At 36.1% G+C, this 25,761-nt stretch overlaps 1 protein-coding gene across 1 annotated transcript; it reads right to left on the reverse strand.

Annotated features, from left to right (window-relative positions):
- Positions 1–644: 644 nt before the first annotated feature.
- Positions 645–25,148, reverse strand: LOC145687926 (transmembrane reductase CYB561D2-like). Its single transcript, XM_081761487.1, has 2 exons — positions 24,936–25,148; positions 645–1,466 (listed from the first exon to the last, which is right to left on the reverse strand). The coding sequence occupies exons 1-2, from the start codon at positions 25,128–25,130 to the stop codon at positions 963–965; spliced, it is 699 nt and encodes a 232-aa protein (XP_081617613.1). The 5' UTR covers positions 25,131–25,148; the 3' UTR covers positions 645–962.
- Positions 25,149–25,761: the final 613 nt, after the last annotated feature.

The raw sequence follows: 25,761 nt of genomic DNA on the forward strand, positions 1-25,761 counted from the left end.
TCCCCTAAATCGAGTTTTCCCATTTTCTACGGAATAAGCACATCATACTGAGTTAAGTGATAGTTTTGGTTTGGCTACACTATATGTAGTTCTCCAGATATAAGACCTACAAGAAAATTTCTGCCTGAAATATATTGGATCTTTTGATTTAAAAAAAAAAAAACTGTACTTTACGTATCATAAAAGTGAAATTATAAATTACAATTTGTACAACGCTAAATGCCGATGACGCTAACTAGGTTAGGTTAGGTTATGACGGCTTATTTATGACGATGCAATACATAAAATGGACATATTCGAAAAAATACCAACATTCCAGTTATACCTAATATTATGAATTCAACATTCATCTAATAGGATGGGTGATGAATCTTTCAGCTTAGGATGGTAATTTTGTTATTTTTTCTTCTACCTTTTGGTATTTATTGTTGAAACCTAATGTACATTAAAAATATCGCAAATATAAGGCACATAAGATAAAGTTTAATGAAAATAAACTGTCCCGCGGACCCCATTTCAATCTCTCGCGGCGTCCCACAGATTGGCGAATATTGGTTTATAGTTTAACGTCCCTTTTTACCACCATATTTTTTACATGGTATATCAATGTTTGGTAGGACTAATACATAAAAAGAGTCAGTGAGTATTTTTTTATATCTTTATTTTCAACAAGTAAGTCAACAATATTTAAGAATCAAGGTAAAACATAGATATTGATAGTATTAAATCTACTTGTAAAAATATACATATAAAAATTAGTTCAGTTATTGCACTTCAATATACACATAAAATATGTTCTAACATTACAATTGAATGCAAAAATATTAGATTTTTAATGTAAATGTAAATGCAAATGTTTGGTCCCTTTGTATAGACTTTAATGCTCTCATAACATAATAGATAACTACAGGAACAAAACAAAATAAACCGAAAGGAACGGAACAACATAGAGCCACGAGATCTTAAGCTTTTGATAATCTTGAAGACAGAGAGCGTACAGGATTTCGTACAGTAAATAAGCCTAACATAATTATAACAACTATACATACAATTCGGATTAATCCAGGAATATTATTCAATGCCCAACTACTACATAAGCCTAATACTAACGTCACATAGGCTAACACAAAAGTAAGCGTGCCGAAAAACATGTGCATTAATTTTACCTGGAATGGTTTCACTATACTTTTAAGAGCTTGTGAATATTTTGCGCATGCGCCACCGATGCTCGCTCCCACAACTAAGCTATTTGTAATAACTCCTATCAGTCCATGCCATGTTGTAAAATGGTCTTTTCCAAGTTGCATTTTGTTAATATATATAGCTCCTCCACCTATCAAGATTGAAGTTAAAGTTATCAATTGAATAATCCAATGGATGTCTATCTTTTGCGACCTTGAAAGCTCGCTTCCCACAATGGCTTCCGGTGATAGAGCTAGTATACCTTGAACCATGAAGAGAACATACTGTAATAAAAGAAAATACATCACGTTATGATATTGAACTACAAACATAGAGAAAATATCTTACAAATCTTGTTCTAGGAAGGTCAACAGGACTCGTGCCAACATTAGCAAGCTATGGAGACAATGGATTGCACACAGCAAGTCTCATTTTGTTGGAAAATATTGTTGTAGGATTAAAAGAATATCACTGAAGGAAGATCTTAATTTTAACTATTGTTGCATGCTTCGTACAGCTATGTGAACAGGATAAATGAGCACTCTACAATATGTAAAAAAATCAATTTTAATAATACTGGAGGAAACCAACGAGCAAAGGGTTTACTTTTATAACAGACTGTTGTATAACATGGATTAAAGGCTTAAATATCAAGGGTAATATACTGTTGCAACTAATTTGTATACTGAGCTCCTCAGAGATGATGTTAAGTGTAATCCAAACCTATCTTCAGTCACTTTAAGTAGATCATCTATATACACTAATCGACGAAGCAGTAAGAACGTACCTGTCGACTTAGGTGGAAGCAAAATCTTTACAGCTGCTCCGTATGGTATAGCTACGATCGATATTAAACGCAAATGGTTTAGAGTTCTAGTTTCTATTTTATTCAGATAAAGGTGCTGTTGTATATCTTGACATCGATGGATAGTCATAATTAGTATCTATCTCCAGCTAGGTTTCAGTCATCATTTTGATTAAGGGCGTGCCCTAAAGGGGGAAGTTTAAAATTAATGCGAAAAATATTGTGTTTCTCGACCCCTTCAAACTAGGAAAATAAAACTCTGTATAAACTTCTCATTACAAATAACCGGACACGTTACCCAGATTTTTTTCTAAATTCCAGTTATAGGGAGGGGGGGGGGCAATTTCTATACTTTGAAATCAACGTTGTCTATTGTTTGTGACCGCATCGTGGGAAATGCTTACCCGTTTGAAATGGATTATGGAACATAGTGAGTACCTTCTTAATGGTTTTTATCATTTCACATTGATTAAAGGGCGTATCCTAAAGGGGATAAGGGAGTTTAAAAATATGTGCGAAAAAATACAAGTAGGTATATCCAGATCCATTCTGATAGGCAAAGAAAAGATTTTACCTTGATAGTCTCAGATGGTAAAATTCAAGACAGAAAAAAACCTATATCTTTTTTTTCTGTTTTGTCCAAAAAGACGTCCTGGGCCGAAATATAGGCCAGTAAAGATGGCGCCTCAGCACCATTTCTCCCGTGCAAATTTCGGTAAAATATTAAAACGCTCTATCTCTGGAAAAGTTCGAGATATTTTGATGATTTTGTTTTATTTGAAAGCTAATAATTTACTGATAAGCATGAGATATGTGTCCAAATTCTCGTGTTATAGCCTTTTGATTTTTTAAATTAATATATATATATATATATATATATATATATATAAAAGCCAATCCCAAAAATGTTGATTTTGTGACAGTTGATCAGTACCATATAGTACTACATGCCTTAAAATGCGAACTCCTACTTTAGAATTAACAGGTTTTATAAACAAATGAAAATTTTGTCATGCATTAAACCAGTTTTCGTTACCACATTCTCACATATTGGTCTCATGAAATCAAAAGTTAGTCTTATTTGACACAGCATTTTAATTCTGCTATTCTAAGTAATAGACATAATGTAATGCTTTCCTGTTGAGCCAACAGAAACTGGAGCATTCAGTCTTTAAATCACGAATTGGAAATGAGCACTGGTGGTAGTGTTGCTGTCTTGCCGGTGGAAATCTATATCCAGCAGCCGATCCACGTTGTAGCAGAAAGTTCACGACGATTTCATTTAACTCATAATCGATATCTATAACCTCTACAAGCTACCACAGTCATACACACAGGCCACAAACATCCCTCTTTGTAGGCTGTGAATCTGAATATTCTTCTGCCATTTCTGAGATTTTAATTGGACGAATGATATTTCTTCTTGCTCTTTAAACTTCGTGCAATGTAAGTTCGCCCATTACTGTGTCCAGACGTATGACTTCTGAATTCGTTTCACAGGGACAGTTTGGTTAGACCATTTTTCTATTTTCTGTTGGCAGATTTCTTCAACTTTCTCTTTCAGCAACAGGACAAAAGCTGTTATGCGTATTACTTCACCACCCTTGTAAATTTCTTGGCATTCTGAATTGCAGCTGCACTTGGGCTGGAAAGATTTTTTGTAGCGTGGTGCTTTAGCAGGCCCTCTACACCATCGCAAGGGTCCTTCCCATGACCACCAGCACTGGAAACCCATTCTACTGGCACAATCGATTTTGCTAATTCAAAGTAACGATTTTTGTATTGGCTAGGGGTACCATCAAAAATAATGATTATCTTTTCTGCCTGTGATTGCAGTTGTTGAGAAATTGTGCGTATTGCCAACAATGCATGAACTGAGTCATGTCCTTTGTCATCACTTATAACAGCAATATTTGTGGTCTTGCTTTGAAAATATGTGACTCCTGTAAAAATTAAAACTTTCTTATTACTCCAATGATAGCCCTGTACTTCTTAAGGCAGAATCAAAGGCCATTTCTGAGCAAAATCACAGTGAAGCACTAAACAGAGCTGTTCAGCTTCTACACATCCCTTTACTTCTGCACTGTGTTGTTGCGATTCCTTCAGATGCTAATATATTACTTCTTTCACTGTCCTTTTTCCAAAGTCGTCAATGAAGGTATCAATGGCAACAGTTTTCTTAATACGTTTATCTTCCTCCCATGTTGCATATGTAGTCTCACAAGAGTCATCTGTTATATTTTCCAGACCAAGTGTCTGTAAGTCGAGTGATCTACTTCCAAGGAGGTCACCACATTCCTAAAACAAACACGCCTCTCGTTATACATCACAGACTACTAACGACTTCACACGTCCAACGAAGATGTCATTTGCACGCTTTCAAGTAAGTTCTTCAAAGTTGCCACGCAAAGTTCAAATTTAACACAATACAAACGGACATCTCTAGGTGGGTTTGGAACCATCTACTTAGGTCGTAGTGCATAAAAGTTTGATATACCAATGTAGACTACTGGATATTCTTATGTACAGCGAAAGTTTCTTTAATACTGCGTGTCACGTAGTTCTTCACATTCACAATTTTTTCTCCTACAACTTTATAGGATAGTATCTTTCTCGTTAGTGCTTTGACGAGAACAGTCCGATTTATCTCTCAGATATAATGACTGTGCAAATTGAAAATGTGCTTCACTCACAGAACGACAATAATGAAGATCCGGTTTTCCAAACACTCCTTTTACAGATCTTACATTTTTTTGTTTTCTCCACCATGTATTTTGTTGCAGATGGAATATGACACAAAATTTGTACCTTTGAAAGATACACTGCGATAATTATTAGAAGTCGTATTTTTTTTACTGTAGGATTGAAACGATTCAGTTGAATTGATATGTGATATAAATTCCCAAAAAGTTACTAAGCTCTTTCGGTTTATCTTCTTCTAAAGATGGAATTTCTATTATGAAGAGTTTAGTCAGTTTTGATCTGGTGTACTCACCTATAGCTGAGAGCTTCCTCGTGGCTAAGCGGTTAGCGTACGCGCCTTTGGCGTGGGAGACCCGGGTTCGATTCCCGGCGGGAGCTCATGTGGTTCGGATTCCACGTTAACCAGTAGGTCCACGTCTCATATAGCCTCGCTGCTGAAAGGGACGCTAAACTAAAATCAATCAACACCTATAGCTGCAGCAATTTCGCTGTGTTTTCTTCATGCATAGAGCTTTACGACTTGGTTTCACTTACCATGTTTTTTAACACGACTAACACAAACCTATTCAGCTGACTGATTCAGGGAATGTAATTCTTCTTCTGCAGATACAGAATCTTCATCATGCACACCACGGAAGATCTCTTCTTGTTCACGTAGTGTCATTGTCGATATTCCGTCAAAGCATTTAAAACACAGAAAGTCATCACTGGTCTTGGACGGAAATTTTTGAATTTTACGTCCCACAGTTATGCCGGTTAGGCTAAAGGAGACGGTGATGATGAGAGATGAATGAAATGGTGGAATGAAGAAAGTGGGAGGAAACGGGAGAACCCCGAGAAAACCCACGCACACGGTGTTTGTCCACCACAAAGTTCACTTGGCGGGAGCAGGGTTTGAACCCGAGACCCCGAGAACCAGAGGTGAACGCTCTACCACTGAGCCACCGCAGCCCCAGGACTTGGACGGAGTACAACTCGACTTTGAAACAGAACCTTGAAATGAGCACTCTTATTCCCAACCTGAAGGTCTGTTTTTTTCACTCACTCTTGTACGGATACACCAATATTCAGTACAGTTCACTCTTCCGTAGGCCCAGTCAGAAGATATTTTAAACTGAGTCCTTTTCACAAGACACCCAACAACTCAAAAAATCAGCAGGATCCTCACGAAAGCTTAGTGGTAGTGTTGACCCACAAACCTGATGAATTGCTCTCTTTGTTTGCTTGTTGACAACTGAACTGTAAATTGTTGTATCCTCCCTTTCATAAACTAGGCCAAATACGCGGAATTATCTGGATGGTTCTAAAAGATTCTGTTACATTCTGGAATAATTTGGATGATGTCACATTGTTCCACAAGACCGTTTATGATTTGGAAGATTCTATGTAAAGAAAATCCAGAAGAACAAAAACATTTCACTTTCCAACTTTGTTTAATTTATGGTTTTCATTTCATCGTGTTCAACACATTGACCTCAGAAAGGATTTTCTACAAAACCATTATGAAAAATTCCAGATTATATATATATATATATATATATATATATATATATATATATATATATATATATATATAGATAGATAGATAGATAGATAGATAGATAGATAGATAGATAGAGATAGATAAAACTTGCGTGTTCTCCTTTCCAGGTTATGTAGAATTTTCGAGGGTTCTGGAATTGGTATTTCTGAGACAAAATAAACAAATAAATAAATAAAATAAACAAAAATAAAAATTTTAAAAAACTGCAATCAAGACTTTAGCCACGGAAGTTTAAACATCAACGTTGTTTATAAAACCTATTAAACTCTACAGCGGAAATGCTCATTTTCAGGGAATGTACTACTGAATAATAGTGATCAACTTTACAAAATCAAATTTTTTGGGACTGACATTTTTGGAAAAAAATAAAAAAAAAATATTTTTGAAAATCAGAAGGCTACAGCACAAAATCTTCGACACACACTTCAAACAAAAAATCATTTGAATCAGTAAATTATTATCTTAATCGTTCCAGAGCTAGTATCTCAAGGACAGTTTTTAAATTTTTTTAAGACAAAACAAACAAACAAACAAACAAAAAAAAGATCTCTTCCCTTGTCCTAAATTTTAATATCTGTTGAATTCAGTAACACCTGAGACTATCAAGGTAAGCCCCTGCCTGAAATGATATGGACTATTCCAATATCTTGTGGGTTGTCATGATTACATTTTCATTGAAATGTCTATCCTAAGGGAGAACGAGGTTCAAATACTTCCGTTAAACGTATTCTCCCAGTGCAAAGGACATGTCTCAATTAGTATCACAAATAAGTTACAATTGAATACATATTTAAACTGGAGCTGAAGCTTTGCATACGTTGAAAGATTGGATTCATTAAAAAAATTGGAGGCTTTAATGGTACATAATCGGAGAAAAAAGAGGGAGAGGCCAAAATTAATACGAGGGTGATTGAGAAAGTAATGCCTCGAAGGTGATACCTTTATTTGTGTTTGACAGATATCACCGCTATATGTATCAGCGGAAGGCTTGTAATGTCAGCTTCAAATGGTGGCACCATTTTTCAACATAGTCCCCATTATGGGCAAAACACTTGTGCGAACGCGAAACAAGGTTTTTCATGCCGGCGACGAATAATTGTGGTGGCTGCTGGCGATGCCATTGCCGAACTGCTGCTTCCACCTCCGCATCACAACTGTAGCGTTAGCCCTTAAATTTGGAAAAGAGCAAAAAGTTGCAGGGCGCAAGATCCGGACTATAGGCAGGATGAGACAGAATGTCAACAACACTGCCAGCAGATGGGCCAACTTTGAAATTTTTTTTTGGCGGAGGAGAGGACGTGTGGTGGGACTCCACCGACTAGTGGGACTGACACTTCGTTTCCGGGTCGTAATGGTGTACCCACGACTCGCTGCCGGCGATGAATGTTCTGGGCGCACAATCTTCCGCAATCAGAAATTCAATGACACCCTCTGTTTCAACCAGACTGGATGCCACTGGATGCCATGAATTGCACCGTTACCCTGGAACGAGAAGACATAGGAAAGTAAAACAAGTGATATTCTATAGCTTAAACATCAGTGCATTAATAATAAATAGTTCAGAATGTTTGCAGTATTATTGGCCAAGTAGTGGGCTTGGAGGCATTACTTTCTAAATCACCCTCGTAAATCATCTCTTAAGATTCCTCAATCACTATCGCAACTTCCACTCTTTTCGTAATACACCCTGTTTCAAAAAGAATATACGTATTTCGAATGCATATATTCATTAAACTTTAAGACATACGAATATGAAATTTTACACACATATTTACGAACCTCTCACGTTCAAATTACAGATGTACAATATATCCTCCATCAGCGACACGAACATTATCACATCGATACTCAAATTCCTCCCATAATCGGGCAAGCATGTCCTACGTCACTGATGTTATGGTAGTACGAATCCGGATCTTCAACTCTTCCAGGTTCTGTGGCAGTGGTGGTATATAAACGTTCTCTTTAACGAAACCTCAGAGGAAGAAGTCACAGAGTTTAAAATCCGGTGACCGTGGAGGACAGCTGAGACATGCTAAGTCGCCAGCTCCTTGACGACCAATCCAACGATTCGATAGTTTCATTCAGATATTCACGCACTTTGCGACTCCAGTGAGGGGGTGTCCCGTCTTGTTGAAAAATGAAGTTGTTTTCGTGCAGCCTCGGAAACAATCAGTTTTGTAACATAGCGATATACTGCTGACTGTTAACCGTGTTTGCATTAAAGAAGAATGGGCCGTAAACAGCTGATCGGGATATCGCACAAAACACATTGACTTTGGGCGAATCTCGTACATGTTCAATGACTGCATGTGGGTTCTGTAGACCCCAAATTCAAACATTTTGTTTATTTACCTGACCACTAACACGGAAAGTCGCTTCATCACTGAACACGATGCGTTGTGCAAAAGTGTTATCATTGTCAATAGCATCCAGAATCTCGTTACAAAATGCCACACGTTTACGTTTGTCATCAGGACGCAGAGCTTGTAAAAGCTGCAACTTGTACGGCTTCATAACCAACCGACGTCTCAAAACACGCCAAATTGTTGTTGTCGGTACTTGTAACTCCCGACTGGCACGACGAGTTGATTTTGAAGGACTACGTTGGAAAGCAGTTGGATTCGTGCAACATTATCTTCAGGAACACGAGGGCGGCCAGAACTCTTTCCTTTACATACACATCCTGTATCTACAAACTGCTGATACCATCTGCGAATGTTCCACCCATTCGGAGGATCAATTTGGTACCTCAATCTGAAACGTCTCTGCACTGTAATCACAGAATTGCACTTCGCAAGCTCGAGAACACAAAATGATTTCTGCTGCGGAGTAGCCATTTTAAACATATGACGGTTACCAAGCAAAACAGAAGACAACTGACATCTAGCGGCTATTAATATAAACTATACTGTGTATTCGTTTCTCCAATAGCCGAGCCGAGGCGCAGCGATCGATAGTTTGGACAAAATAATTCTTCGTAATACCTATATTCTTTTTGAAACAGGGTGTATTCTGTAAACCTTGAAATAACGGCAGCGAGAGCTGATGATAATGTGCTGACCAGACATCATCCAACCAAAAGTCGTGTGGCCAACAATAGCTCTTCGAAGAAATAAGCGCCGCAACCGGTGTCGTTGTCCCGTAATCCAACTCCCTTGGAGGGAGAAATTGAGCTGGTGAACGGCATATACTGTAAAAGTTAATATTACATGATGGCCCAAGCACGCGTCAACTGCACCAGATACAATCCCCCGTCATAGTTTGGAGGCCCACGTTAATAATAAGTCCTGTCTTTCATAATTTCGATGCTACATAATGACTATACAACTACTTTAAATAAAAATAAAATCTTCCTAACACTTGTTATTACTAATCTGTGTTACTTCTGACAATACGTCCCACGCATAAAATTTGTAATAGAACTACTTCCAAACTATGATATGCATAAGTGCCCGAAGTCTTATAGAACAGTAGGGGGCGCGGTGGCTCAGTGGTAGAGCGTTCACTTCCGATGCTTGCGGTCCCTGGTTCGATCCCAGCTAGCGCCGTGTGAACTTTGTGGTGGACAAACACCGTGCTCGTGGGTTTTCTCGGGGTTCTCCCGTTTCCTCCCACTTTCTTCATTCATTACTCATCATCACCGTCTCCTTTAGCCTAACCGGCATAACCGTAGGACGTCAAAGTCAAAGATTTCATTTCATTTTCATTTTCTTATAGAACTGCTTTGTCCATCTGTCGACAGATATCAGAGCGAAAACGGTAAGAAAGAATGAGATACGGTTTTTTACAATGGATTGAGCATCACGTGAATAGGTCCCATCTCCTCCGTTAACTCTCTATCCAAACCGGAAGTGGTTCAAATTAGTGATTTTCGGCTTCTACGTTTATCGTCATAGAACATAAAATGGTAACAGATAGCGAGAGATTTTTGCAAACGATTCAGCGTCTCAAGGTAACGTAGCATGACCATCCCGCACACGGTAACTAGATCGAAAATGGTTCGAATTTAATATTACTTCCGGTTTCAATACTGATTTTCACACAGTATAAACGGTAAGAGATAAGCGAATCATCTGCATTGCAATAATATTTCATATATTACAATTCTGGATCATCTAGAATGCTTGCATCAAAATGAAATCGTATTAGTATCTTGGATTTCCCTAACAGTTATACTCGAACGACTCTGGTAATGTGAACACAATATGCTATTAATATATTTAAAAGCTTGAATGATGAGGATACAAAAGAACTCAAAAAGCCAAAACAATATGGCCTTCCAGTAGGTTTCGTTCACACTCTTTCCAAGTCTGTCATTCAGACTCCGAAAAATAGCAGAAAAACATAACATAAAAAGCCAGTCTAAAATTTCGTGGGAACATGAAAATGGCATTAAGACAATATAAAGCTAACTATACATCATCAATAGAGCAACCCACAGTATGCTTTATTTTTTTGTTTAATTATGCTTTACTTTTTTTTTTCAAATTATGCTTTATTTTTCATTTCAATCATTGTTTTACATTAATCGTGTAAAATGTATATAATATTTACTATACATTAAATATTCTAAATATCTTGATCTATTTAGTAATATTTTACGCAACCACTTTCTTTCATATTTAATGAACTTTCTACTTAATGCACTGGAAAGAGATATGCTTTACTCCGGTCAGTTTCTTTATCACTTGTGTGTGCCTTAGAGGGACAGAAAGGGAAAATAAAAGATACCACCAAAAAGTACAGAAAGTGCTCAAATTCAAGAATTACACATAACAATATAGTGTGGAGTTCTTCTGTACTATTCATTGTTGGCAGAATGTTTTCTTCTTCTTTTTCTTTTTCCTTTTCTCCACATTAAGGGATTGTACCGAACAATTTACAGAAAATAAGCTCTTCTTTGTTGCACTGTTATGTTCTCAAAGATTTTCCATTGTAAATATATATATATTTTTTAAAAAAATATTAATACAGTGTCTTAAACTTGCAGTTAAATAGAAGAATTTTACCATATATTTTAAATTATGCTTTAAAACTTAGTTGCTACTGGACCCTTAGACAACCACAACCATGTTCTAGGTAACAACCATATATGTAAATTGCTGTTATGCTTTTTGTGCTTTTGGGTTTCCCTAATCATCAATATTCCATCAGATACTGTTGACTATGTTTGTGACTTAATCTCTTGAACCACCCGCTCGATCTCGATCAAATTTTCAACATATATGAGGTTTGGGCGTGGGAGTGTTCTCAGCATTTCACTTTGACGCTAGAAGTTAGGGGAGGGGGAGGAATTATAAAAACATAAATAATAAATAAAGCTTAATAACTCTTCAAAAAAAACGACCAATCTCGAACAAATTTTCAACAGAGATGAAGTTTGTGCCTGGAATATTTTTGTCATTTCACTTTTACGGTGCAAGGTAGGAGAGGGGGAAGGGGAGAAATATATGTAAAAATAAAAAAAAAAAAGAAATAAAAGTGACTGTCTTTGTGACTTCATCACGCTTAAACCACCCGACGGATCTTAATCAAATTTTCAACATAGCCTATATGAAGTTCAGACCTGGGGTGGTTTTTATCATACCACTTTGACGGTAGAACTTAGGGGAGGGGAAGAGATATACAAAATAAATAAAACTTAATAACTCTTGAGCCACCCGACCGATCTCGATACAATTTTTAACATAGATGAAGTTCGAACCTGAGACTGTTTTTCTCGCATCACTTTCACGGTAACTTAAGAGTGGGGGAGAGACATTTAGAAGTTATCGAAAATGACCGATAGTAGTGTTGAATCCATAGTTTTTGAAGTTCCTGAGATTAACAGTAAAACTTCTGATGTTTAGATCCAAATTCAGCCCTGTAACTTGGGAGAGTGGGATATATATATATATATATATATATATATATATATATATATATATATATATATATATAAAATGGTAGAAAATGACAGACATTAGTGCCGAATCTATAGATTTCCAGGTAGCTGAGATGAACAGTAACACTTCTGATACCGTTTAAATCCAAATTCAGCCTCGCAACTTGGGGAAGGGGAGATATGTGAAAATGATCGAAATGACCAATATCAGTGTCGAATTCAAAGTTTTCGGGGTCGCTGCGATGAACAGTGACACTTTCATGTCGTGCCCCGCAACATGGGGATGGAAGGAGGAAATAAAAATAATCGAAAATGACCGATATCAAAGAGCGCTTTAGTAATAGTAGAAAGTGACCGACTAACGAAACATATTACTATTTTTTCTTAATTTAACCCAGCGAAGTGGGCAATTGAGGCTACTATTTCATGAAAGTAAAATTTTAACGTGAAGGATACCAAGTTGTATGCAATTTTTGTTTTGCTTACGTTTGTTCTGAAATAAAACTTGTTCTATTTCTATCCAACATATCATCAAAGAAAACAAAAGTAAATCGTATGCGGTCACGCTAAAATTGAGTATAGCGTGCACATAGGAAGCGATTGAAATTCTTATTGATGCACACAAGCAACATTCTGTTTTATTAACTATAAAACAAAACAATATTATGTCTAAATATCGTGGATACTCCCAAAATTACAAAATTTACAGAAAAATTAATAGGATTAGACTTACAGGTTCATACGTATTTAGTAAACATGAAAGAAAGAATCTGAAAGAAAGAAAATGAAATCTTTCATTTTAACGTCCCACAATTATGCCCTTTACGCTAAGGAAGACTACGGTTAAAACAAGCGAATGGTGATGGAAGAATTGATGGAATGAAAAGTGGGAGGACATGGAAGTACCTACCCATGGATACGATGCTGTCCTCCACAAACTTACTTGACCGGGGGTCGAATCAGCGACTCCACGCACCAGAGGTAAGCGCTCTACCACTGAGGCACCATGGCCCCTCAAAAGAACACATAAGCGAGTACGGAGAGGATAAAGATGCTATCTCAGGGTTACCAAATCAACTTCAAGTAACCATACACCCAGTGCAGGATAGCAATGTTCTTTACCATGCTACGTCAAATATTGAAAAAAAAAAAATGTGTTTGAAGCATATTAGGCTAACAAAACATCCAAAACTGAATATCGATAGAGGAAATCTGGATAGAAATTGGACGGTACGGTATCATTATCAATTACATCAACAAAAACAAAAACATTACCTTAAAAACTTTATTACATAGAGCATATATGTTTTATATACACAATACATTCTGAATACACTAATAAAAAATTTGTGATGTGGGTGTTGATACAGAAATAGGATAATAGACTCTGGATACATTGCACACACTTCGATTAAGATAAGTCGCATTGCGAGTGATTAGTACTGCGAATCGAATTAAGAACATTGATGGTTCTACAACACGAAAATCGCACAAAAAATGGCGGTAAAACTGGCTTTGCACCTCGCCGCCGTCGCTAAATTATTCCTGGCTTTGGGGTCTCCAATAATGAAAACACTTCTCACACAAAAACTATACTCAATAAATGAAACTTATAATTGTGGTTAATTACTCTTTATGTTCCATTATTTAGCAATCGTCTCATTGCTATTCAGTTTTATATATTAAAACAAATAATTTTAAAAAATAAGTCTTTCGAAGGACTTTTACGCACAACTATGAGTGGGAGAGAGATTTTCACACTTGCCACAACTGCATCTATTGATAATAACGTTACTCTGAGTAAATGGAATTAAAATCTCTCTTATAGATTTTTAAAATACACACCGTAAGTAATAACCTTTTCACCGATTTTTCTTTCTAGGTACTGCCTTAAGCCCTAGGTTACTTGTCAAGCTCTTAAAGAGCAAGAGAATATACTTTGTTATTGTATTCTTGCTTAAGAAGCAGATGGACAAGTTTTGACAAGTGAACTGTGCCTCCTTCGTACGTATGTGTCATTTCAGGTTTCCATTCTACGCTCAGACATATACAGGGTGCTCGGAAACAACTTCAAAATCTTTCGAGAGGTGATTCCTAACACCAAGATAAGACAACAAGAATAGATCAACCTGGGTGCAGAAATACTTCCTTTCGGCTTTGCGGCCAGTAATTTTTCGAAGAAAAAAAGTCATAACTCGAGAACGGAATGTCGGATCGAAGTTAGATAAAAAGGGATTTCCATTATTTTTAGTTGTAGATGTCATTATTGAACAACTGGATGAGATGCAGGGGCGGTGCAAGGGTAGCCCTTAAAAAATTAGGAAATTCCTTGGGAATTCTATGAAAAGTAAACACACAAAATGTTTATTAAAGGCAAGAAGAGCACCCCGACCTATGAAAGCCCATGTAAGGCCGAAATTTTGGATGAAAGTTAGTCTCCACACTAAAAAGACTTCCACACATACAGGAGAGGATGTTCGGAGATTACGCCAAACAACTTTGGGAAATGATTAATTACATGAAAACATGAAAATATGGATGCACCAATACGTCATTTCGCAGTTGTAGTCTACCAAAAATTTGACAGAATTGTGCTCAAATGGACCATAGCTTGAGAACAAAGTGTAGGATCATGATCAGGTAAAGATGTCTAGCAATTATTTTGATCCTTAGATTCTAGTGGTGTGCCAGTGGATGGCGGCGCAATGGTTAACATCAAAAACAAGAAGGAAATTTAAAATACCTTCGAAAGGACCACCACTGGTCACTATTGCTTGATAACTGTGAACAGCTTGTGGTGCCTGAAAGCGGAGTGGTAGTTTTGGGAAACGTCTTGTCCATTGATCACGATCAGTCACTACCCTGACTGTTTTCGATTTATCGTGGATGATCAATTTGTACATTAGAAGTGACAATCCAGTGCAGGAATCTTTCTCGATTATTCCCTACACTCAGAAAACCGCGCAATCCTTATATCACACATATGACGCTCCTGAGTCCAATTACATCACCTTATCATTTGCGCCGAGACGCTGAACAACAATAGTATGGTAATATGCCTAACAAGTCTGCGATTGAAGGAAAACACTTTTGCGAGTGTGCTTCTACGAAGCTTCTGAGGAGTTTATGTAACTGAGTTGTGTTACTGGCACTAAACACCACAAACAAAACAGCGTGTTCTCGTTCACCATCTACCACAATACGAAATGTGCAGAATGTCCTAGTTTGAACACGTAAAGAAAATAAACTACCAATTGGGCGGTGTTATGCAAAAACCAGTCAACCCACAAAATTTTAATAAATGAGTTAATCCTGCTGGAGGGTTCGAACATATGTAAGGAACATATTTAAAAATCTTGGTGACGCATTTGCGATCGGTCTGCCATCTATGAAGAGAAAAGTCAACCCACATACGGTAATATCGGGCCGCGGTGGCTCAGTGGTAGAGCGTTCACCTCTGATGCTTTGGGTCCCGGGTTCGATCCCAGCCCCCGCCAAGTGAACTTTGTGGTGGACAAACACTGTGTGCGTGGGTTTTCTCGGGGTTCTCCCGTTTCCTCCCACTGTGTTCATTCCACCATTTTATTCATCACTCATCATCACCGTCTCCTTTAGCCTAACCGGCATAACTTTGGGACGTTTTTTTTTTTTTTTTTTTTTTTTTTTTAACGGTAATATCTTCTTGGGTAGAGAAACCTATAACTGCGATTTCCCCAAAATTGACTCCTTGTCAGTTGAATAGTTGTTGCGTAACACCGCCCAAATGTGTGTTCTCCAAGGTATACCTTCAGGCAACCGTCATATAAACCAGACTGCTTCCTGAGTTACTGGGCATCTTAACCTGTTTTCTGAACATTCAAGAAGTGAGATTCGTACGCACAATCTCAGTCTATCGATTGAATGCATTACAAAAGTGATTTACCAGCAAACGTAATATCATATATTTCAATCTCACCAATCCAATAACATGTAACGTAGAAACCAAACAACTGTATCTATCATGAATTAGAAGGCTGAACTGATAAACATCACAACCCGAGGAACGTAACTTCATTTTCGTAGGTTTACAGGTGAGAGGACAAAAATATTATTTTCTTAGAAAGATGTGTCTTTAATAAGATGGTAATTGAGCTACATTACAACAGATAATCGACAAGAAGAACACATGGCATTACGTTCCATTTACACCAAGTGGAGCTTTCAAAATTATGTCCGAACATGAAGAAAAAGAAAACCGCATTTTTGGAGTTACGTTCCTCTGGCTCTTATGCGACGATATGTAACCCAAGGAAGCAATGTAAAGGAAAATACCACACGAATACATACGTGTACTCGTAATTTTGGAAAGGAAGAAAAATGTATTTTGAGGGTCCTAATAAAAGTCACGGCAGAAGGAAAACGAGGGATGGAAACAAAAATATTGTGATACTAAAGAAGATTCAACTACCCTTAATGTTTAGATGAAGGAGGTTGGCGAGAAACTGAGATGCGTAAAGGCTTCACAACTTTCCCTGAAAGTAATTACACAATTCCTGATGATGATGATTAAGGAAACGAAAATAAATAACTTATTCAAACTGTTAAGAGAATACGAAAGCTCCTGGTGAAAAATACAGTATCTCCTCTGATACTACTGTTGAATGCAATATATACAAAGGAAATTAACATTTAGATAGTATAATTAAATCTAATATTGCATAAGCTAGAGGTTACGAGCACTTGTTTCGCAATCAGGAGTCCTGGTTCAACTTCCACGGCCAGCCACTACCTTTTTCAGAGCTTTTTATTCCATCACCCTCAGTAACGGGATTGTGATATAGGCACTGGCAAACTTCGTTTCCTAGCATTCTTGACTGTTAAAGATTCAAGTTTCACATTTTAAAAATTATTATTTTTCCATTTTCCTATAGTAAAAAAATAAGGAAAAAAAAAAAAGAAAAACCCAACAGGCACTTACGGAGGAATTTATTTCGCGAGCCACATTTAATATGATAAATTATTCCAAAATCTCTAAAATTACCCCTGAAATTCGACTAATTTTACATAAAAGCAAGGACTAAGATGAATCTCGCAGAAATTGGAATACAAAGTAAAAACTGGATCCAGTTGGCTAAGGACGGAAATCAATGGAGAGCTCTTGTGAAAGCTGTACTGAATCTCCAGGTTCCATAGGCCGTAAGAAGGGATGTCGGGGAGGGGTATTCCGGACCACCAGGGACTGCCCCTTACCTACGTCCCTAGTTATGAAGACGTTCAAACCACATAGCTCGAGACTCCGTTCAAAGAAATCTTTAAGCAATGCGTTCCCTGAATCAAGTGCACTTTTAAAATAAACTAGCTCAACCTGTGCTCTCTACACAATGCATCATTCACATATAAGCATGAGTCTCCTTGTCATTCCCCACATCTGTACATGTCCCTTTACAGACACAAGTGAAAGACGTCTTGATAAAAATCGGCAAGGGGTACAATAAAAGGGAGAGTTTTTTTTTTCGTTTATTTTTTTAATATCATGTACCGTTTGCAAGATTTGAGCCTACTTCCGGTTGGAGTTTCTAATTCATGTGTAATCAGTGTTTTCTTCCTTGTTGCATGCAGTACGTAATACATAAATACATTACATATACCATTAAATTATAAAGTGCGTGATATATGATGTTCATTTGTCAAAGATTCATGTCAGACTGGAGAAATGGTTATCCCTCGTTTTCAATTATAGTTTGGCCATGGAACAAACGTCTGAGAGATATACAACCACTATATACAAAAGTGTGGTTTTGAAATGTATAACTCGTAGGATATACTGCTTTATTTATTTTTTTTTTTTTTAATTTCAACACTTCCAGTGTATCCGTAAAAAATGTAATAAAAAAATAAGGGCCATGTATTTTAAATATTGAATTAAATCTGGACAATATACACAGAATTTGGAATCGACCAGCGTAAACGGTACGTTTCTAGCACTTGTGGTTTTCAATATCTCATTGTCGAAAGGTTTGGAGACAAACATATAAACTTTTCTTTGGAGAAAAACATATAAACGTAGCAGGTTAATATATAGATTCTGACTCTGCATTCTCAGACCTACGATTAGCGTAAGGAAGTTGAATTATTCGACCTTGTAGCTTGATGGTTCTTAAGTTTTATATTTCCTTCGGAGTGACCCTAAACTACGAAACTGTGCAGATTAAACAAGAGCAAGAACAAATCTATATCTATATATATATAAAATACTCATTTCTCCGTAAAAGGTATCCTCATATCTTCTTCCCTTTTCTTTTGTTAGATCATGTCGATACATCACTTGGAACAACTAAACTTGAGATACGCCACAAAAACTATTTTTAAATAATTATAGTTCTGGGTCATTCATTCCATGTCAAATCACCTAGAGCACTGTGCTTCAATGTCTCAAGATTCTATAAAAATCTTTCTCATACATAAATACCAATGAAAGTATGCTAAATCAATTGTTTCCGATTTTTCTGAATGAGAAATGGACCGAGGAGAATTTTTTGAAAAATGTTAATTTGGGCCAATTTAACTTTTCAATACTCAGCCTCATGGAACTAAAAATACCATAACTTCCTTATTTTTGAAGTTACTTGGCTCATCCAGGTGTCAAATGAAAGCTAAATATTTGCTCTTTCAGAAGATCCTAAGGAACTTTGCAAAAGGTTACCCTGTTAAACATTAATGGTCATACAAAACCAATTTTAGTTTTTTTTTTTTCTTTTTTTTTAATAAAAAGGGTGGATTTTGTATTTTTGTAATTATTATTTTTTTGGTATTTTACATGTACGGAAATATAGTTTTATGTTTTGTTACAAATTGTGTCATTGCTCATAAGTTACAACTATGAAACTTTGGAAACTGTTTTTATAGAATCATTTTAGCACATACACGATATGGTTAAAATATAAAAAGGGTGCTTTCGGAAGTTTCGTATTTGTTTTATTATTATTATTATTATTATTATTTTACATGTAGGGAAATATACAGTTTTAGGTTGTTGACAAATTATTCCATTAAGTTACAACTGTCAAACTTCGAAACTTTTTCAAATAATCATTTTACAGAACTTAGCGATATACATAAAGAACTCTTGAAAGTAAGAAGTAAGTGTCCAAATATTGAAAACATGTATCACACACGCTCTTTACTCTCAAATTTTTGAATGTTTTCAGAAACTGTGGTGCCACCCATTTAACACACATTCAAAGGTTGTACGTAAAGGTCTCAATACAGTTTCTTTTTCATTTTATAAAACAATATCACGCGTACATTGAACTGATGCCTGGTAAAAAGAAAAACTCTGCATATCCAGAAGGAAGTCTGTGGTGAAAAGAGAAACCAGTCATGAATATGACAAAGAAAATGGAAGTAACTCTGCAGAAACTGATTATGAGCCTGATTCATCTTTTGATCTTGAGAAACTGAGTGAAAGTTGGAAGTTGAATGATTGTTCACCATTGAAAGTTACAGAAAAAACGAAGAGTGATGAAAGAGCAGCTTACTTAAGGAATAAAGCCCAGCGTGTAGCTGAAACGTTTACTACACTGTCAAGGAACGCCCTAACTATTGAAAATCTATCAAGTTCTGAAAGTAGTGATAAAAACTGTGCGAAATCCTGTGGTGACTGCACTACACTAATGAAAAATTGAGAGATAAATATGCAGTGAGTAGCATCAATGAAAACGTGCAAATACTGACACTTGTCCCAGAATCATGGACCATATAAAAAACAGTCAGTTTCTTTGGAGCTACAGAACATTTGGTTTAAAAAGCTAAAACTACAGGAGGATGGCGTTCTAGGAAAGAAAAATATGAAGAAGAAGCACATGCTAAGTGAAGATGTTGTGAGGAGAGTCGAAGAACTTTATTATGACGATGAAATAAGCAGAATTTCATCTAACACAAAGGACTATGTGTCAGTTCCAGATGAAAATGGAAAACGAGAATTAAAAACTAAAAGACTAATACTACACAACATAAAAGATGTTTATGTTGAATACAAGAAGAATCCAGAAGATAAAATTGGATTCTCAAAGTTTTGTGAATTGCGCCCACAAGAGTGTCTAACTGTAAACAGTCGTGGCATTCATTCAGTATGTATCTGCACTTATCATCAAGATGTTAAACTTATGATGCACAATATTAATCTGACAATTCCTTGCCAAGAGATACTTCAGAAACTAGTATGTGACATATCCTCTGAAGAATATATGCTTTACTGTTCTGATCCATCTTTGCTCTATGATTATCTAATGCAGTTAAAATATTTTGAATTCAGAGACAATATTGAATTCAAACAATGACTCCGTACTGATAGATCAACATTAGAAACATTAAACAAATCAGTAGATGACTTTGTCGATACGCCACATTACAAAAGCACAAAGCCGTCACCTTAAGTATCGGTATATAAAAACAACTTATATGACAAAACCTGCTTGATTCTCTCGGACTTCGCAGAAAATTATACCTGTGTCCTTCAAGGTGCTGCCCAGGGTTTTTGCTGGCACAATATACAAGCAACATTACACTCATTTGTGATTTATTACAGAGCAAGTAAAGAAGTTTTAAACAAGTTTTTTTTTTTTCTTTCTTTTCTTTTTAATAGTGACTGTCCCACTTACGATACTAACACGTTTTTCACTTTCCAAAAACAAATGTTACTATATCTCAAAGAATTACTACCACATATCAAACACATTATTTCAGTGATGGCAGTTCTGCACAATATAAGAATTACAAAAACTTTATAAATTTATGTAGTCATGAAGATGACCACGGAATCACAGCTGAATGGCATTTCTTTGGTATCAACCATGAAAAAAATGAATGTGAAGGTGCGGGCAGAACTGCAAAAAGGCTAGCAACAAGGGCAACTCTACAAAAAACCACAGAAGGACTAATTCTTAGCCATCAAGATTTATTTAACTTTGCCAAAGAAAACATCAGAGGTATTCAAGTACTTTTAGACCTACATCAGATATTGCATCCAGCAAAGAATTTCTACAGGAACACAACACGCAAATTGTATTGTATTGTATTATATTTATTTTGTACGGAACAATGGAAAATCATTATTTTAGACCACTTAACAGAATAGCATTGCTTGTAAAACGAATTTCTGATTCTAACATATGTTTTAAGGCATCTCTTGGAGTCCCAAGAAGAGTTGCTGCATATAACATCAGAAAAATATTATGCAGTCATTTACAACAATGTGGTGGATAGGGAAAGCAGTTAAGGTTAGTGAAACAGAGAGAGACGTCAGACTGCAATTCATGAATCGCACTGGGCCTTCTACATTCTACTGGCCAGAACATAGAAACTTTTGTTGGGCACCTTTTGAAAACTTAATCAGGGAAGTTTCTGTTCCATCTCTTACAAGCCAATCAGTCCGGACTTACGCTATTGAAAGCAAAATTACAAAACACATCACACCATCAGTGAAATAATTAGCGGTGAAATATAGGACACAAAATTTTCTATGTAAATCTCTGTAATTCTGAGACATATTACCAGTATGTATGCTTATTGTTTTCATCTATATACATTAGTGAATTATTTCTTATTTTTCTTGATACGTTTTGTAATAATCACTCAACCCCTTATACTGCTAGGCCTACATTTTTCATTCATGAAACCACAAAATTATTACAAAAAAGTTCTTTTTTTTTTTACCACACCAAGTAAATGCAAAATAGTCCTATAAAAAGTTACAAAAGTTTGATAGTTATGTTGTAACCAACGGTACAATTGGGAAAAAAGAAAGGCATAGTTAAAGTACAAAACATTATTAATATTATGGTAATAAGAAAAATACACAGTATACCAGTTTTATTTTTAACCAAACCTAATATTTACTAAGATGATTATTTGAAAAAGTGTCAAAGTGTGACAGTTGTAACTTAACGCAATAATCTGTCGAGACACTAAAACTGTATATTTCCGTACATGTGAAATACAAAAAATAATAATTACGAAATTTCCAAACGCACCTTTTTATACTGACACATAATCATAGTCAACGTCTTGAGAATAAAATCAGAAAAATGAACACACTGCTGAACAAGACTGCACTTATTTAATATAAAAACACATTTACACGTGACGTTTCAATCTTCTAGCCAAGATCCTCATGAGTTTACGTCTGATGAGGATCTTGGCTAGAAGATCGAAACGTCACATGTAAATGTGTTTTTATATTAAATAAGTGCAGTCTTGTTCAGCAGTGTGTTTATTTTTCACCCTTTTTATATTTTAACCATATCGTGTACCTGCTAAAATGATTCTATGAAAACAGTTTCAAAAGTTTCATAGTTGTAAGTTATGAGGAATGACACAATTTGTAACAAAACCTAAAACTCAATATTTCCGTACAGTAAAATAAAATATTATTATTATTATTATTAAAAAATACAGAAAACACCCTTTTCATTTTTAACCGTATCATGTACGTGCAAAGATGAATGTATAAAAAAAATTCAAAGGTTTCCGAGTTGTAACTTTTCAGCAATGGCTTTTTTTTTTTTTTTATTTATTTTTTTTTTTTTTTTAAATGATTTGTATGCCCATTGATGTTTGAAAGTGTATCCTTCTGCAAAGCTTTTAGTATCTTCTGAAAGAGCAAATATTTAGCTTTCCTTTGACACCTGGATGAACCCTTAAAAAATAAGGGAGTTATGGTAATTTTAGTTTTATGATGCTGAGTATCGGAAAGTGAAATTGGCACCAAATTCACACTTTCCAAAAATTTCTCCCTGGCCCATTTCTCATCCAAAAAATCGGAAAAAAATAATTTAGCATAATTTCATTGGTATTTATGTATGAAAAAATTTTCAATAGAATCTGAGAACTTGAAGCACGGTCATGGTTTAATATTAGGTGATTTGACATGGAATGACCCTTCTCCGAATAATAATATCCTAATACCCTACAGTCTTATTTTTTTAGTGTCCGCCCAACAGCTACATACAGCTTTATATGCTACATTTACACGGCATTAAACTTACATATGAGAAAAACAAGCACCAAACTGTGCTAGATAATCACTATAAGCTAGCATTGCACCTACTGTAGGTGAAGTCAAGGCGAAGATGATGGGCCAGTGCAGGGATATGTATATAATATATTCATCAATAACGGTGGGTACGGGGCAAGGTTCTAGAACACAGGTTCCCCTTCCCATTTAGCTGTAATAAAAAACAAAAAACAACGTGCCCTGCGGGGCTCTAACTCGCCTTCACTCGCTGACGCTCGCTCTGCAATACCATATGAATTCAATATTAAACTTTGATACAGAAAGGAATCAACCTACCTATATGGGAGGACATGTTCTACAACCTTCCTTAAGTACGATACCCTTATATCGAGAAAGATGGGCGAAAACACGTACCAAACCTGCATCACTACAAGCTACATAAGAGTTCCTTAGCCTTTTAGGTGAATAGAAAAATAGCGTTAAAAGGTGTAGTTTATGCTGTACAATTATCAAAGTATAACGGGATTAACATAGTTCCTTTGTTATTCAACAGATTAGGGATTATTTCCCATAGATGTTAACTAGAACTACTAGCGAATGGAGAAATGGATTATTGGAACGTTTCAATTCAAAATTACTCTTTTGCAACGTCGTCCGTAAGACGCATACACACCGTAGCTGCCGCGCCCGCTTCTGTTGGAGGCGCTGCTGCCTTGACTCGGCTAGATGTAATTCGTGTTTCTTAGTGGGAACTAAGATTGGCTTGTTTTTTTGCACTGTGATTTTTACAGCTCATACCTGACACTGTATTTACACTTATAATGGTTAAGCCCCCCTAAAGTAAATCCTACACCAAAGGCACCTAGGAATGCAACTGCCTAGGAAGAAATAATTTATAAAGTACTATAGGAGTGCGTTTGGGTTAAGTTTAGAGTTGCCCCTCCGTTTTCTTTAAAAAATTAGCAAAACTTACAGGAGAAATGAGGTAAGAAATGATGATCTGGAGTTCTCATGTGGTATTTAGGTGTGTAAATTTGACAGTAGAGTTATGGGATGGCATTTAGTATCTTCCCCAACTCGTTTCATGGTTCCAGAACCAAGTACCTTGTTTTTGGCTAAATTGCGATAAAGGTAGAAGTACAAGGGCTCTGGGAGGTTCTAACTCCCTTCGCTAGCTGTCCCTAGTGAGTTATATTTTGTAAAGTAAGTAACACACTGTAAATCTTATATGTGCAAGATTGGGGGAGATACTAATATCAGCGGAGTTGTGTTTAATACGAGAAACTATATGTCGAATTGGGTACTATTTGCGAAGCTCGAAATGTTTCGATGATTGAAGAGCATGGTAGTCGTATAGGATGGCGAATCAGTGCCTTGAATGTGATATTTCCGCATTGAGTTTTACAGAATTATATAAGAATAATGTAGAGAATCTATTAAATTTTTGAAAGCCACGGATTACTGAATTAAAGTTATAATGACGCTTCTATGAGAACCGGTTCCAGTCACAGTTCTAATCTAACTAAAGTCTTATCGGGTAACTTAACCTAACCTAAACTAATATAACAATTTTTAATATTTTAACAGCTTTTTTGCAGGTTTGAAACTGGAGGGGCAAGTCTAAACTTAACCTGTGCGTTTAAACAAAGTACATAAATCGTGTGGTTCACATCTGCGGTAACTAAGGAAAAAATTGTCCCTGTATTCTTACTCTGTCCAAAATACATACTTTTAGTTTTTTTTTCAGAACCGGTAACAACAGGAAAAACATGACGAAGCACATGAGACGTTATCAACAAGATCATTATAAACTTAAACTTACTCCGATTGTCATACAAGCTGGATGCCATGAAAACAGGTCATGTCCTATATTGCTGACATACAAAATGTATCCAACTAAACATAATGATGCAACAAGTAACCCATTTCTTAAAGTAGACATTGTGCTGGAAATATTCGAAAGAGGTGAACGAGGTTTGTTTACGTTTTTAACAGCGGGATCACATGTGTTGACCATTTTACAGAGTTGCCACTAAAGAATTTTCATTTAGCACTAAATCAAATATTAAAAAACCACTAAACGTTATATCAGTGGCGGATCTAGAAGATAAAAGCTGGGGGCAGCCAGAACCTAGAATATGATAGGTATGACTTAAAAAAAATACAGTAAACCCCGTTAACACGAATGCCGAGGGATAGGAAAATCAAGATTTTATATAAAGAGATTCGTGTTAACCGAACGAACCAAATTTTATTTTTGGAATACGGTTTTGTTTTCATTCATACGCACTACAAAATATTAGTATAGAGACTACAGTATACAGACCACACACACTCACTACAGTATATTTGTATACAGACTACAGTATACAGACCATACATACGCACAACAGTATATTATGCATGTTGTCATAAAAAAAAACACTATAGTACACTCATGTCCAAAATTATTGTCGCATGTCTGAAAATATGTTGTTGTAGGAATATAATTTGATAACGAATTCACCCGGTATTTCTTATAATGTTAGTAGGGACCTATGTGTATAATCGGCGAAGACATGTATGTGGCAAATTTCGTGTCAAAAGAGCAGTAAATAAGAACAATAAAACGAAAATAAAACTTTCTTGTCCATTTAGCAATATTTTGT

This window comes from Thermobia domestica, chromosome 6 (genome assembly GCF_964235325.1).
Source record: "Thermobia domestica chromosome 6, izTheDome1.hap1.1, whole genome shotgun sequence".
NCBI classification, from domain to species: Eukaryota; Metazoa; Arthropoda; class Insecta; order Zygentoma; family Lepismatidae; genus Thermobia; species Thermobia domestica.

Coding starts and splice junctions, on each gene's coding strand:
- LOC145687926 (XM_081761487.1), bottom strand. CDS start 25,130: ATGGTCAACACATGTGATCCCGCTGTTAAAAACGTAAACAAACCTCGT. Junction 1,467..24,935: donor CAGCTTGTATGACAATCGGA/GTAAGTTTAAGT, acceptor CTTTTATTACAG/TATGTTCTCTTCATGGTTCA.